Here is a 13,911-nt window from a genome sequence, read left to right on the forward strand (position 1 = left end):
TTGTTAGTCGGCCCAGCTTTGGTGGTAAGTACATTTTATTTCATTGCTGCTCTTTATTTAGGTTCATTAATTAATAGTTTTCTGGTAATTAATGTTTAAGTTTTCTGGTTAATTACAGGACTAATCTGCATATTATAGGCTATGGATTTGCAGAACAGATTATTAATGTTAACACTGTTGATTTTCGAGTGAATTATTAGCCTGTAATTAAAAAATGTTTAGACCTATGTAGTATATTAAAAGATAAAGTGTTAGCCCATATGTTTGCATTCTGAAATGCATTAAGCTTATAGCATAATTTTAAAGCTATAGGCCTAAAAGTATTGATCATTTAAGAGTTGGAAGAGTCAGTGGATTAACTCCTGATTCACCAGGTTGATCAGTGAGTGTGCAGAGCTAAACCTCAGACACGTCCTTTCTTTTACAACACATGCTCACTAAATTCTCATTTAATAATAATAATAATAATTTGTACCTTTTCAAGTTGGCAATTCAGCAGTTAGTTTTGCACATTTTCCACAATGCAAATGAATAAATGAATAATTGGAAAGTAATGCAACAAAGAGGGTCAAATGATTACAGAAGCTGAACTAAAATAGCATGGGAAAGATGATTTACCTGAACATGATCAAGAGTCTTAGTCAATATTGATAATTGCAGGAAAGTGTTCTTAAAGGTTAAACTACAAAATAAGGCTGTACATATTTTAAAACACATAAGTACACAAGTAGTAAGCTAACAAAGGAGGGAGGCATTGACGTCAGTTAAGAGCCAACAGATATTTACCAAACTCCAATCAACACATGCTCACTAAATCGTTTAATAATAATAATTTGTACCTTTTCAAGGTGGCAATTCAGCAGTTAGTTTTGCACATATAAATAAAATAGTCATAGTCAACTTTATGCATGATCAATGGTATAGAAACATTTGACCTGTTGCATCCTGTGCAGATGGTCCCAGTGCTCATGAACATGGCCACAGTGTTCGTGCTGAGCTGCATGTGTGCCGAGCCGCTGCAGAGCCACAAGCCGGCTCACGTGGACCCTCTGGCGGCCCCGAAGTCCAACCCGCAGTGCTGGGAGTCCTCCTCGGCTCTGCTGCTCGAGATGCGCTCCCCGAGGATCGCTGACACGGTGCCCGCTCTCTGGGACCTCATGGTGTTCCTCAGGTCGTCAGACAACAGCAAACACACGGCGTTGTTCTGGGACCTGGCCCGGGTCTTCTGGGACCTCTATCTGGATTGCGTGTTGTCCAGGAGTCACGGCCTGGGGCGGAGACACATCACCGCTGTACACTCCCTCATCTCTGACAGTAAGTGTCCATGTTCATCTTAATGTGGGACTAGTTATAAAACTCATATATCACTACTCGTTATTGTTATTATTATTATTATTACTATTATTATTATTATTATTATTATTATTATTATTATTATTATTATTATTATTATTATTGTAATATTATTATATTATTATTATTAGTAGTAGTAGTATTTTTTATTATTTTTATTATTATTATTGTTTTATTATTATTTTTATTATTATTATTGTTATTATGATTATTTTATTGTTATTATTATTATTATTATTTTATTATTGTTATTATTATTGTTTTATTATTATTGTTATTATTATTGTTGTTATTATTATTATTATTGTTTTATCATTATTATTATTTTATTATTTTTATTTTTATTATTATTATTATTATTATTGTTATTATTATTATTGTTATTGTTATTATTATTATTTTTATTATTATTATTATTATTATTATTATTATTATCAGAATAAGTTTTAATGCAAAGTATTCACTTGCAAGGAATTTGCCTTGGTGTTTGGTGCATATAATATACATATAAGAGGAAAAAATATACAGGCAAAGTACTAAAAACAGTCAAGAACATAGATAAAGAATAGAAAAATTACAATATCAAATATGAAAATATACAAAATATATAAAAAAATATATAAAATATAAAAAATACTACAAAGAATATACACATCTTAACTGTTATGAGCAGGCTTATAATATAATTGTAGTATATACACAATATAATATATCTTAGAATGAGAGAGCTGTACAGTTTTTTGCAGGATGTGCAAAAATATTGATCAGGGGATGTGCAAAAGTTCACAGTAAAGAGAATATGTACAGTGCACAGGGATAATAATCCTATGTGTATTAACGTGACACATAGAAACATATGTTTCTATGAATATATGTCTAGTAAGAGTTATTATTTTTATTATTATTATTATTATTATTATTATTATTTATTTTGGTCATCATATCATTCAAAATGACCTGTTATACTGATATAAAGTAAGTGTCAGCTAAATGACCATAACCAAAGGAGATGTGTTTCAGACAGTGGTGGAATGTAACTTAATAACATTTAAGTTAACTCAATTACTGTACTTAAGTACAATTTTGAGGTACTTGAGTATTTTCATTTAATGCTACTTTATACTTTTACCCCACTTAATTTATGTGATATATTAAATATGTGTTATTTTGCAGATTCAGATTATTAATACAAAATATTAATAAACTAATAAATAATTATGTATTTTTATAGATTAAGATACCCGGCAGTATATAAAGTATTTAAAATTAGCCCCACCTTTCCTAGCTGCAACTTTAGTGACGCTTACATATTAATGCATCAATAATCATAATCCAATAATATATAGTTTATATTATTCTGAAATGTGCCATTCTGCATAATACTGGATAGCACTCCACTACATTTAACTGATAACTTGAGTTAATAGTTACTTTACATAGTCAGATGAATAATACAAAATATAATCAACAAATAAATTATGATGTAATATTATAGATTCATGTGTGTGTGTGTGTGTGTGTGTGTGTGTGTGTGTGTGTGTGTGTGTGTGTGCGTGTGTGCGTGTGCGTGCGTGTGTGCGTGCGCTTCCTTTATAGAGCCCTTCAGATTCAACAGCTCAGGAGCAAACTCCCGGGTGCGGCTCAGTGTCAGAGTGAGACCCAGAGGACACATCAAGACCCTGAAGACAAAACCCAGATCAAACACACACTACCACAAATAATTCATATTATTTCCCGGTTTATTAATATTTCTTTCCCCAGTGAAAAACTAGAATAGTTAACACTATAATATCCTCACAGGTTGGCTTACTTAAAGGGTATCTGTGGCTTTCAATAGCGAGTTTCATAGACATAGGCCTACTTTATTAGTGGTAATTAACAATAAGGTGTCCTGATAAATAAAACTAATGGAGGCCTCAGCTGTATATTATCACTTTATATCACAGCCCACAGAAAAGGAAATTGGTATCCATTTTAAAAAGTTTGTTTTTTGTAGGTTGTTTAATTATTTCTAACTGGTAACAATGCGTGAATAACTGTATTGTTTCTATGGTTACCTTACACACTGATTCAAAACTGGTGATCAAAACTATATTTGACGTTTTATTTTTGCGATCATAATGTTCCTATGTGATATGTCCCAATCAAAAGTAATATTTTTATGTGATGATGTAGGATTACCTGTTTGTTTTTTTCATTTTAAGTATAATAAATTCATGTAGCCTATCATGGCTGTAAGTTGTATATCATAATTTGTTTTGCATCATATTAGCAGAAGACGATATTCAGGGTCCTTCAACGCAAATTTGATCTAGGATTAGGCTCCATATTTAGTTTTAGGATTGACTGGTGTACAAAGAGTGCTTCAGTCTAACCTTATTAAATTGTGGAACCCTGTATCTCCCATTTGATGGTAACAATTCATATTCACTGTTCAAAACATGGTTGGGGTCAGAGACGATGGTGTTAGCCAGCCTTAATATATTATTATGATAGGCTGATTCATAGAATTTCTCAAGGGGTTGACCTACAATCTTTGAGCAGATTTTCATTAGGTGGAGCAGTTTTGACTTTAAAGTAGTGGACAAACTCTTGTACCATGTAGTATAACAATACTGTAGAATACTCATAATAAGAGCAGTAAATAACTAATGAAGAATTTGTTTACTCGCCCCAAAAGACCTGAGGCGGCGGAAAAAGTAAATTCTTTGTTTTGTCTTTTTACAGACAAATTCAATGTGGTCTTTCCAAGATAACAGATGATCTATCGTTACACCCAAATATTTATATGAAAATACCTGCTGGATTTTTTTGTTATGAATAACAATAGGAACTTTATGAGAGTCAGATGGTGAACCAAATACAATTTCTTCAGTTTTCTTTGTATTAATCTTAAGAGCATTACTGTCACTCCACTTGACCATTTTGCTTACACCATGTTGAAATTGACTATCCAAATACACACTCAATCAGCAAATTCCCTAAATTTTTTTTAAAAAAAATAGGCAAACCTATGTCGTACATTTGGTGGTAAATGACTGAATAACACAAAGAAGTTGGATTAATAAGCTGTTTTTATGACCTTATGACTCCTTCTGTGCCAGTTTCCGGTGTCTAGATCTCGCCCAGGAAGCAGCTCCACTTTCTGGAGTGATGTCCAAATAAGGGCATGTGCGTCACTGCTGTGCGTCACTGCTGATTGGTTCTCTATTTTACTTTCGATTTTTCTACTTCCTGCATCTGTGAAGTTGTTTTGAAAGAAACTGCGTCCGAACTGCAAAATCTCCGTTAGGTTTGTGTGTATATTAAAACAAATATAGGATATAAACTTGTAAGTTACAGCTACAGTCGAGTATGTTGAAGTGGACCACGAATATCCTGTTTGTCAAGATCTGCTGAAACCTCCTCACCAAACAGGTAACGCTGTCAGATAGATGCATCTGGTTTAATGGTTAGATCGAGCTGGAAATCTAATGTAATCAAAGTGTTTTGGATGTTATATAGTGACAGTGGAGCTATAAGCGTTACTATGATCATGTGATGGGATGTCAGGCTGTTGTGATCAGAAACTTAATGAGATTAGTTTTCCTCTAAAAACAACTTTCTTCTCTAACTTCCTCTCTACTCTCTCTCTCACACACACACACGCACATAGGCTAGAGCAGGGGTCAGCAACCTTTACTATCAAAAGAGCCCTTTTAGGCAAACATTTGATCATTGTGATGAAGGTAACACAGTTTATAGTTTAAGTATGTAGCATATAAGTCTAATGCAGTGAGGGCCAAAGAGACAATGTACTTCAGAGTATTAGGGCCACATTGAGGGAAAAAACATCTGAGATTTACAGAATAAAGTCGTAATATTACAAGAAAAAAGTCATAACTTTATGAGAAAAAAAGTTGTAATTTTATGAGAATAAAGTCATTAGTTTATGAGAAAAAATTCGTAATATTACGAGAATAAAGTCATAACTTTTCGAGAAAAAAGAAAATAACACGTAAAATTACTACTTTATAATATTATGACTTTATTCTCGTAATATTATGACTTTTTTCATGTAAACTTCTGTTTTTATTCTCGTAATCTCAGATTTATTATTTTTTTCCCTCAATGTGGCCCTAATAAAAAATATTTTAGATTTATTTTTATATTCTAAAATTGATTGTAGTATTTTCTTTAGGTATCATAAAGCAGCACTGTTTTAGCTTTAAGGTGAAGTTATTTGAAATTTATTTAACAGATTTTTAGATTAATCAGAAGACACATCTTATTTGTATACATTCCTTTAATGACAGATGTTAGGACCTGGACCCTATTTTATTTTTCTGCATCTACTGCAGTCAGAGGCATTCATTTAAATCCAGTGACAGATGAGCCTTCAGTCTCTCTCTCTCTGTTTGAACAAACATCACTATGAAGTGTAGTGGTAGCAAATCATATGTCAAAATCATGTCAGAGAAGAGATGAGGGGTTACAAAAAACTGCCATGTTGGTTTTGAAAAAGCTCACTTGTCTGAGTACGAACTGCAAAATCTCCATTAAATTTGTGTGCATGTGTATATTAAAACATATATAGGCTATATATTAACATAAAAGTAGTTGCCTACAGTACGTTAAGTATGTTGAAGCGGACAAAAAATATCCTGTTCATCCTGACGGTATGTCTGGCTGAATGATGCGATAATGCCACTGTTTGAGATAAGAAACCATGAGATTTGTTTTCCTATAGGCTCTAAAAACAATTTTCTTCTCTAACTAACATGCTTCTCTCACACACACATATACACATAGACTAGACGTACCAAAACTACAGGTCAAACCAGTTGAAAATGGAAGATAAATTGGCTTAGGGCTAAAAAACAAATCACAAAAGCTCCTCCAGAATACCATCCAGTATTATGAACAATTTTATCTGATGTGATCTGTGAGGAAAGAGCTGGCATGATGTACCACATACTGTTAATTGTTAGGTCTAAATACTTCACAACAGAGAAATCACACAGCTATCTTGTGTCTCGTATTTAGCACACAACATGGATTTCCAGAAGCTCCTCTTAGACGTAGGGAAGGCCCTGCGTAAGGACGAGGTGAAAGCTTTAGCATTTCTTTGCACTGACCTCCTGGGCCGAAACCTGAACTCAGTGGAGATGGCCAGTGACCTCTTCTCTCGTCTGGCGGATCAAGACCACCTCTCTGCTGAGCGACCATACCTGCTGACTGAGCTTCTCCTCATCATCCAACGCACCCGTCTGATCCGGGACTTCCAGCTCTTTGACCCAGCATCTACAACCGGGAGCCTCATCTCTCCTTACAGGTGGACTGTCTACGTTTTACTGTTTTTAAGTAAATCATTAAGCATGGAAAAAATAAGTAATAAGTAAAGTCATTTTGAGCTTGTGAAATCATGTGTAGGAATAATTCTGTCTGTTGTTGTATATCAATGTTTGTAAAAAAACAAACTAATTTTGCATGAGAAAGTTTGTGTTGAAAAGATTTGTAGTGCAGAAACAAATTTGAGAATGTCGGAAACAAATTTGTGCACAAATTAGATCAATGGTGATGTTACACAAAGACTGAGAAAAAAAAATGTTTTTCTGACATTCCAATCTAATTGATTAATCAAGAAAATAATCAACAAATTAATTGACAATGAAAATAATTGTTGCAGCCCTACATTTAAGATACAATCATGAATTTTGGCCCCTGATTTTACAGCCAAAAGCAGGGCCGAAATAAATACTTGTAACTTAAATATGAGTGTAAATGTTCAACTTCACTGTTGGAACTTTGAGCGCTGACTTTCACACACAGTTTTCTGCTTTAATCTGTACTGTAATGTACACTAAAACAGTTCTTTTCTTATTATAGTCTTTGTGTAACCTCACTGTATATGTAATGAAGACACATTTTATTTAGACATTCCAAAATCTTTTCAACACACTACAGAACTTGAATTTTTGAGTTTTCTTTTACATGTTTACTAATATCCAACAAGAGACTATTTCTGATTATTTATGAATATAATTTGACAAACTCTTAATCCTAATGACCCTCATTCAAGCCCATAGGTGTCAGCCATGATGTGACTCACTCATTCATGTTAATTACTGTTTCTTAGTCACCATGATTATACATAATAATACAATATAATAAACCTTCTAGAACAATATGATTATTTTTCACAAGCTAAATGCTGGTATATGAATTTATTAAATTACATTAATTATGTGATGCATAGTTACAGCCTTATGTTACAAAGAACTACTGTAGGGCTGCAACTAACAATTCCGCAGATGATTTTCTTGATGATTTTCTTGAGGACATTTTTGATGATTTTCTTGATGATTTTCTTGATTAATCAATTAATTGTTTGTAAAAAAGTCCAGTTTTTTTCTACAACCAACAGTCCAAACCCAAATATATTAAATTTACTATAATAAAAGAGTAAGAAACTATATATGAGAGGCTGGAACCACATATTTGTTGGTGCATTTTTGCTTAAAATATGGCTTTAACAATTAAACAATTGTAACAATTGTTACTGATTAATTTTCTCAATGATCAACTAATCAATAATCTTAGTATTTAGCTCTACATAGAAAACGATCTTAATCAGAGGAGTATCCTCACTGCTAAATGACTTCAGAATAGTGACTATAGTGACCTGTTTTACTTACTTTTAATAATTTTTCTGTAACTCCAGGAAGCTGCTCTACGACCTGTCTGAGGACATCACTGATGAAGACTTGAAAAGTGTGAAGTTCATGTTAAACAAAGAGCTTCCACGTAGAAAACTGGAGGACAATGTTGTAAGTGCATCTTCAGAGTGTCAGTGTTTGAAACCCATGAGTTAGATGGTGTTTAGGCAAACAGAAGTAGTTAAACTTACAAATTATATTTTATTAAAAGTACTACAACGTCATGACGTGTTCAATTTTTCTCAAAAAGATTTTTTTTTTTTAAATAATTTTTTATGTTAATTATATCTGACTGCTATAAAATATGCATCATATTATCTTATGGTAAAATAAAGTGTAAATTTGCTTAACTTTTCAGTCTACACTGGAGGTCTTCCTGGAGATGGAGCACATGGACCTCATCAGTGACACTAATCTACATTTACTGGAGACCATAATTCAGTCAGTCTGTCCGATGTTGAGAGACAAGATCAACCAGTTTAAAGCACTACCGGGTAAGCTACAGTAAAATGATCATTGCAGATGTTAACTTATAACAACAGCAGTGGCGTCACTTGAGGGGACATTGCATTGACTCACATTGGAAGTGGTGGCCTAAAGGTTAGAGAAGCGAGCTTGTGACCGGTAGGTCGCCGGTATATGAGTTATATATTATATAATGAATAAAATAAACAGGGATTTGGACAATTATTATAATTTATTAACGTAAACAACATACAATTAATATACTCTCGTCACACCTACCAGACTCCATTGACAGAAACAGTCATTTTACCTCGCTGATCGTCGTAAAACACACTTCATTCAAACTTGACAGAAACAAAATAAAACTCATCTAAACCGTCTTTGTTAGTCTTTCCACTGTTTCAACAATCATCCACTCTGGTTTGAGACTTTGAAAGAGAGACTGAATAAGTCACATATAAAAAAGGGAAGTAACCACCGTAACATTTTGTTTAGTAAGCCTGCTTCCGGAGCCGGCTGTGATATGGAACGTGACACACCAGGAAAAAAACATAAAGGCCAGTGCAAACGGCATGGCATACTCCCAGTGGAAAAGGAGTCTATCATCTATTTTTAGCAGGTTATCCCTTGTTTTTAAAACCTGCATATATGCGCTAATTTTGGTGGAAAAAGGGTATTACTCTCCCCTTAACCATAGCCACTACATGCCTAACCCCAACCCTTACTCTAATGTAGAATTTCTCTTTTAACCTAACCTTAACCTTGAACAAAGTCTGAACCCCTTAAATTGAATCATTTACATTGTGGGGACTTCGAACGGGAGGTTAGTCCCCACAATATGAGTGTGTGAACAGATTTATGTCCTCACAACATGTGTACACATTCACCCACACAGGCTGAGGGCGAAATGATGTTCATACTGTCCATCTCTCTTGCTGCACATACTGTAATTAATATTTCACTTCCATATAAGTTGAATATTTGCTGATCAATCTGTCTGTAAATCACGTTACTATTGGTTTACTTGTGTCATTTTTAACTACAGTAGCTCACACCAGTCCTGCAGCTCAAGAAACAGGTCGAGCAAGGTCTATGTCGAACCCTTCTAACCCGGTACGTACCATGATATTATTGCCGCATTGACCTGCAGTGTCACACGCCATGTTACTGATTCTTTCTGCAGTAGTAGTATTTACTTCAATGTGTTTTTTTCTGTGTTCATTATCAGGCCCCTCAATCTTTTACTTCTGAGAGGACTCTCTCATTTGAAATTCCAGGTAAAAAGACCTCTTAAGATAATTTTGGATCACGATGTTATAGTATATCTTTATTTCAAATAGTTAAATAAATGAACCATAGAGTGCTTTTTTTGTATGTATATGTATATCATTCTGTTAGAGTGGGTGTAAATTTATTTTTCAAATAATCAATATCTTAATTGTGAAAGCCCATTTCTAAGTCCCCCACTTAACTTTTCTTTTCATTATAAAGTTTTTTTTTCCTCATCAAGGTGATACAGTGTCTCAAAGTTATGAGAAAAAATAAACAAAAAACTTTTCTCTTGCAAATGACATCAATGGGCATCCCTACTTTCTTTAGATATTGTATTTTTTCCCACTCTCTAATTATAATGCTATAAAAATGCTATATTGCACTCACACTGAACATATGTTGTATTTTTAGCCATTTTGTTGAGAATAATAATCCTAATTACCCTTTTCCTTCCTTTCAGAGGACTTCAAACTACTGGAGGAGGTGAGAATACGTCATTAAAAGTTATATGACAAATAAATTGTGACATTTCTTTGTGTCTTTAATGATGAATTTCCTCTGTGTCCCTCACAGTCTCCCATGAATACTTCCAACACCTCTATGGGTGAGTCTTGCGTTGATGAAACCTTTTAAGTGCAGTGGATGGAGTTATTCTAAATCTTCTTGTATCACTTTCCTAGATGTGCCAAATGTGTTTCCTGGTGGAGATGAATGTGGGGCCCTGTCACTCGGACTGAGTGATTTGAACACTGGAATAAGCGGCGTTAAAAGTAGTAAGTAGTTTCTGTGTCAAGCTGTGGTGAAGCCACATGTCAGATCTTTTAATTACTCAAATATGATTTTTTTCTCTTCATCAATGCCCTAAAATTATTGCCCTTCCACCCTGCGACCGTCCGTCCCATAGTGATGTTTGATGTTTTGGAGTTGCCGTCTCAAGAAAACAAGGCGTCCTCTGAAAAGCAGACGTCTCAGACTACAAACACAAACACAAACACTGAGGTGTGTGATTTATTATTTCTCTTACAAGTACATGTGTAAGGAGTAATGTGGCACTGTTTTCTTGAGGATTGATTTTACTGTAAAATTTGACTTGTTTTTAAGGCCTTAAATGGTTTAGCACCTTCATACCTCACCGATTGCTTTTCTGAGCATGTTCCAAACCGTTACCTTAGGTCGTCTAGCGCTGGCTTGCTCAATGTACCAAAAATGACTTACAAACAGTACGGTGAAGCAGCCTTCTGTTGTTATGCACCAAAGGTGTGGATTGGAACGAACTCCCATCACAAATAACACAACTTCTGTTAATCACTTTAACAATAAGCTAAAAACTTTTTTTTTTAATTAATTCCACCTTTTTCTAACATCATTGTTATTAATTTATATTTATTACATATTTCTCATACTTGTTTTATGGTTTTATATCTTAAAATAATTTTCACCATTATCATCTTGTATTTATTGATAGTACTTTCCTATTTTGTATCTCTTTACGATTATATTATTTTGTTGTTTTGATTGTTATTGATTTGTTTCCCTTGTAAAGCACTTTAAGCTGCATTTTATGTTATGAAAGGTGCTATATAAATAAAATGTATTATTATTATTATAATTATTGTGCTGACTAAAGCTATTGTTTGAATGTGTAAAATTGTGGCAAAAAAAGTACATTATTGTATTACAAGTGCAGGTATTATACTGAATCCTGTCTTGGGTTACTGATTTGTCCTTTTAGGTTTTGGGAACATATCCCATGACTGCAGCGAAGAGAGGTATCTGCTTGATTGTAAACAACAACGACTTCACTAAATCCAAAAAAGGTCTCGGGGAGAGGATGGGGACCATGATGGATGAAGGTAAGCTCAATTAATTTGGAAATCTCAAATGAAAGCTGGTTCCATACTGGTGCTCTGTCTGCATTCAGGCAGGTTGCTGCATGTTTGTATTTACATGTATCTGTGTGTCTTCCAGAGTGTCTGCAGAAAGTGTTTACGTGGCTTGGCTTTGAGGTAGTTTTACGGAGGGACTGTAAGAGGGAGGACATTCTGTCTGCGTTCCGGGAGCTCGGCAGGGGAGACCACCGTCGGGTGGACTGTCTGGTGTGTTGCGTTCTCAGCCACGGCCAGGAGGGAGTAGTGTACGGCGTGGACGGCCTCACCGTCAAGATTGAAGAGCTGAAGGAACCCGTCAACGGAGTAAATTGTGCCTCTTTGGCAGAGAAACCCAAGCTGTTTTTCATCCAGGCCTGCCAGGGCACCGGCGCGCAGACGGCCGTCCACATCGAGGCTGATGGTCCTGCACGCAGTCCTGTTTGCAGCGATGCTGTTAGATCTGAGTCCATCCCGTCTGATGCAGACTTCCTGCTGGGAATGGCCACCGTTCCTTCTTTCGTCTCTTACAGAGAGACGAAAAATGGCACGTGGTTTATTCAGTCATTGTGCCAAAACCTTGTCCAGATGGTTCCAAGGTTAGTAAAGCAAAATATCAGATATTGTTGGATGATGGGATTTTTTTCAGTGCTGGAAAGTACAATTATATTTAAGTACAATTTTCATATCCTGACTATTAGTTTCAGTAGTAAATATTGTACTTTTTACTTCATCCATTTGACAGATTTTACATACAAAACATATACATAATACACCTTTCATATATTTGACTATCCAATAGTATGTGAAATAGTTTAAATTAGCTCCACATTGATTAACTACAAAATTAAAGTAACGCTTACATATTAATACATATAAAAAGCTGCTCTAAAAATAAGTTTTAAAAAACAATGAATACAAGGTGTTTTTGCTTATATTAGTAAAAAAAGTCTGCCAATGGAACAAGTGAAAATTCTCTTGGTGAGATTTCTTGAAATAGATGTAATATTTAGGCCTTTCAAGATAAAAAAATATATCTTGAAATTAGCTGGGAAAACTCATTTTGAGCTATATTTCACTAGTATTAGAAAAAGCTGTGTGTCAGAATAAGACTATAATGCTCAAAAGTAATATTTTGTCACTTAATATTGTGTCCTATATTAAGTGTTATGATATTTTGACTAGTAATTAGACAAATATATCTGGTAATATTTTGAATTATTTTTATTGTGTGTTATTGTGACTTTTACTTGAAGTAAATTATTTGAATATTCATTTTAGTTACTTCTGTGAAGTTGGAGAATAAATCATTTTAGGTGACTTTCATAGTTTTTTAGTTCACTAACTCACATCAACTTTTGTTTTTTTCCCAGGGGCTGTGACCTTGTGTCCATCCTGACAAAAGTGAATGCAGATGTTAGCCAGAAGACGGATTCCTCCGGTGTAAAAAAGCAGATGCCTCAACCAACCTTCTCACTCAGGAAGAAAGTGGTCTTTCCGATCCCCGAGGCCCCTCCTCCCAGCCTGTCGCACTGACGAAAATAATGTTTCGCCTGTTTGATCAACTCACTCATCATATGATCCCTTACACACAAGTGTTTTTGTCTTACATTTACTGTCCACACTTTTAAATATGCTAGATACATTCTTTTAAAGCATTATCCGAATGTGTTTATCTTCATAACAACACCTGAACCAGCTCCATTTGCTGATGAAGACTTGTAAGCGTACCTATAATTGATGAAGTTAAATTTTTTTACATTTATTTTTATACCTGGTATGATACATACAGTGTAAACACAAGTTCAACTCCCTTCCTCTGTTTACAGCATCACGTTTTTACATGATGTTTGATGTTGAACTTTAATGTCCTGATTGAACTAATCATGCACAATATATTGATACAGGAGTAAATGCGTAAATGCAACAACCAACATCTTTTTATATTGCACTGATGTTATTATCCAGATATTCCTGGTACAGCCACCATTTGTAAGTATATTCTCCCAAATGTGATGGTATTATTGTTGCCATTGTCATTTAATATCACTGTATACACACAGTTATCACAAATCAGAATCATCAGAAATCTATGAAATTTTGTAAGCAGTTAAAACAGCAATTTGTTTCTATCAATCAAACAATAAATTGTATATAAACTATTTCTATTCATTCTGTTTGTTTATATGCATGTAGTTTGACCCTTTAAAAATATTCTGTCACGGTCTATTACATTCATAACTTGCCAAATCTTCAAT

The 13,911-nt window shown here is 34.3% G+C and overlaps 2 protein-coding genes across 2 annotated transcripts; both read left to right on the top strand.

The window, feature by feature from the left end:
• Positions 1 to 958: 958 nt before the first annotated feature.
• LOC141782647 (protein FAM237A-like) lies at positions 959 to 3,582 on the top strand. The gene is made up of 2 exons (XM_074659253.1): positions 959 to 1,314; positions 2,950 to 3,582. Exons 1-2 carry the CDS (start codon positions 969 to 971, stop codon positions 3,072 to 3,074), a joined length of 471 nt encoding a protein of 156 aa, XP_074515354.1. The 5' UTR covers positions 959 to 968; the 3' UTR covers positions 3,075 to 3,582.
• A 990-nt stretch (positions 3,583 to 4,572) lies between these two features.
• casp10 (caspase 10, apoptosis-related cysteine peptidase) lies at positions 4,573 to 13,815 on the top strand. Its single transcript, XM_074659247.1, has 13 exons — positions 4,573 to 4,770; positions 6,379 to 6,667; positions 8,057 to 8,162; positions 8,410 to 8,545; positions 9,562 to 9,629; positions 9,745 to 9,793; positions 10,249 to 10,271; positions 10,362 to 10,392; positions 10,469 to 10,561; positions 10,693 to 10,787; positions 11,521 to 11,641; positions 11,757 to 12,252; positions 13,027 to 13,815. The coding sequence occupies exons 2-13, from the start codon at positions 6,387 to 6,389 to the stop codon at positions 13,187 to 13,189; spliced, it is 1,662 nt and encodes a 553-aa protein (XP_074515348.1). The 5' UTR covers positions 4,573 to 4,770; positions 6,379 to 6,386; the 3' UTR covers positions 13,190 to 13,815.
• The last annotated feature ends 96 nt before the right edge of the window (positions 13,816 to 13,911 follow it).

Source organism: Sebastes fasciatus, chromosome 14 (genome assembly GCF_043250625.1).
Source record: "Sebastes fasciatus isolate fSebFas1 chromosome 14, fSebFas1.pri, whole genome shotgun sequence".
In the NCBI taxonomy this organism is placed as follows: Eukaryota; Metazoa; Chordata; class Actinopteri; order Perciformes; family Sebastidae; genus Sebastes; species Sebastes fasciatus.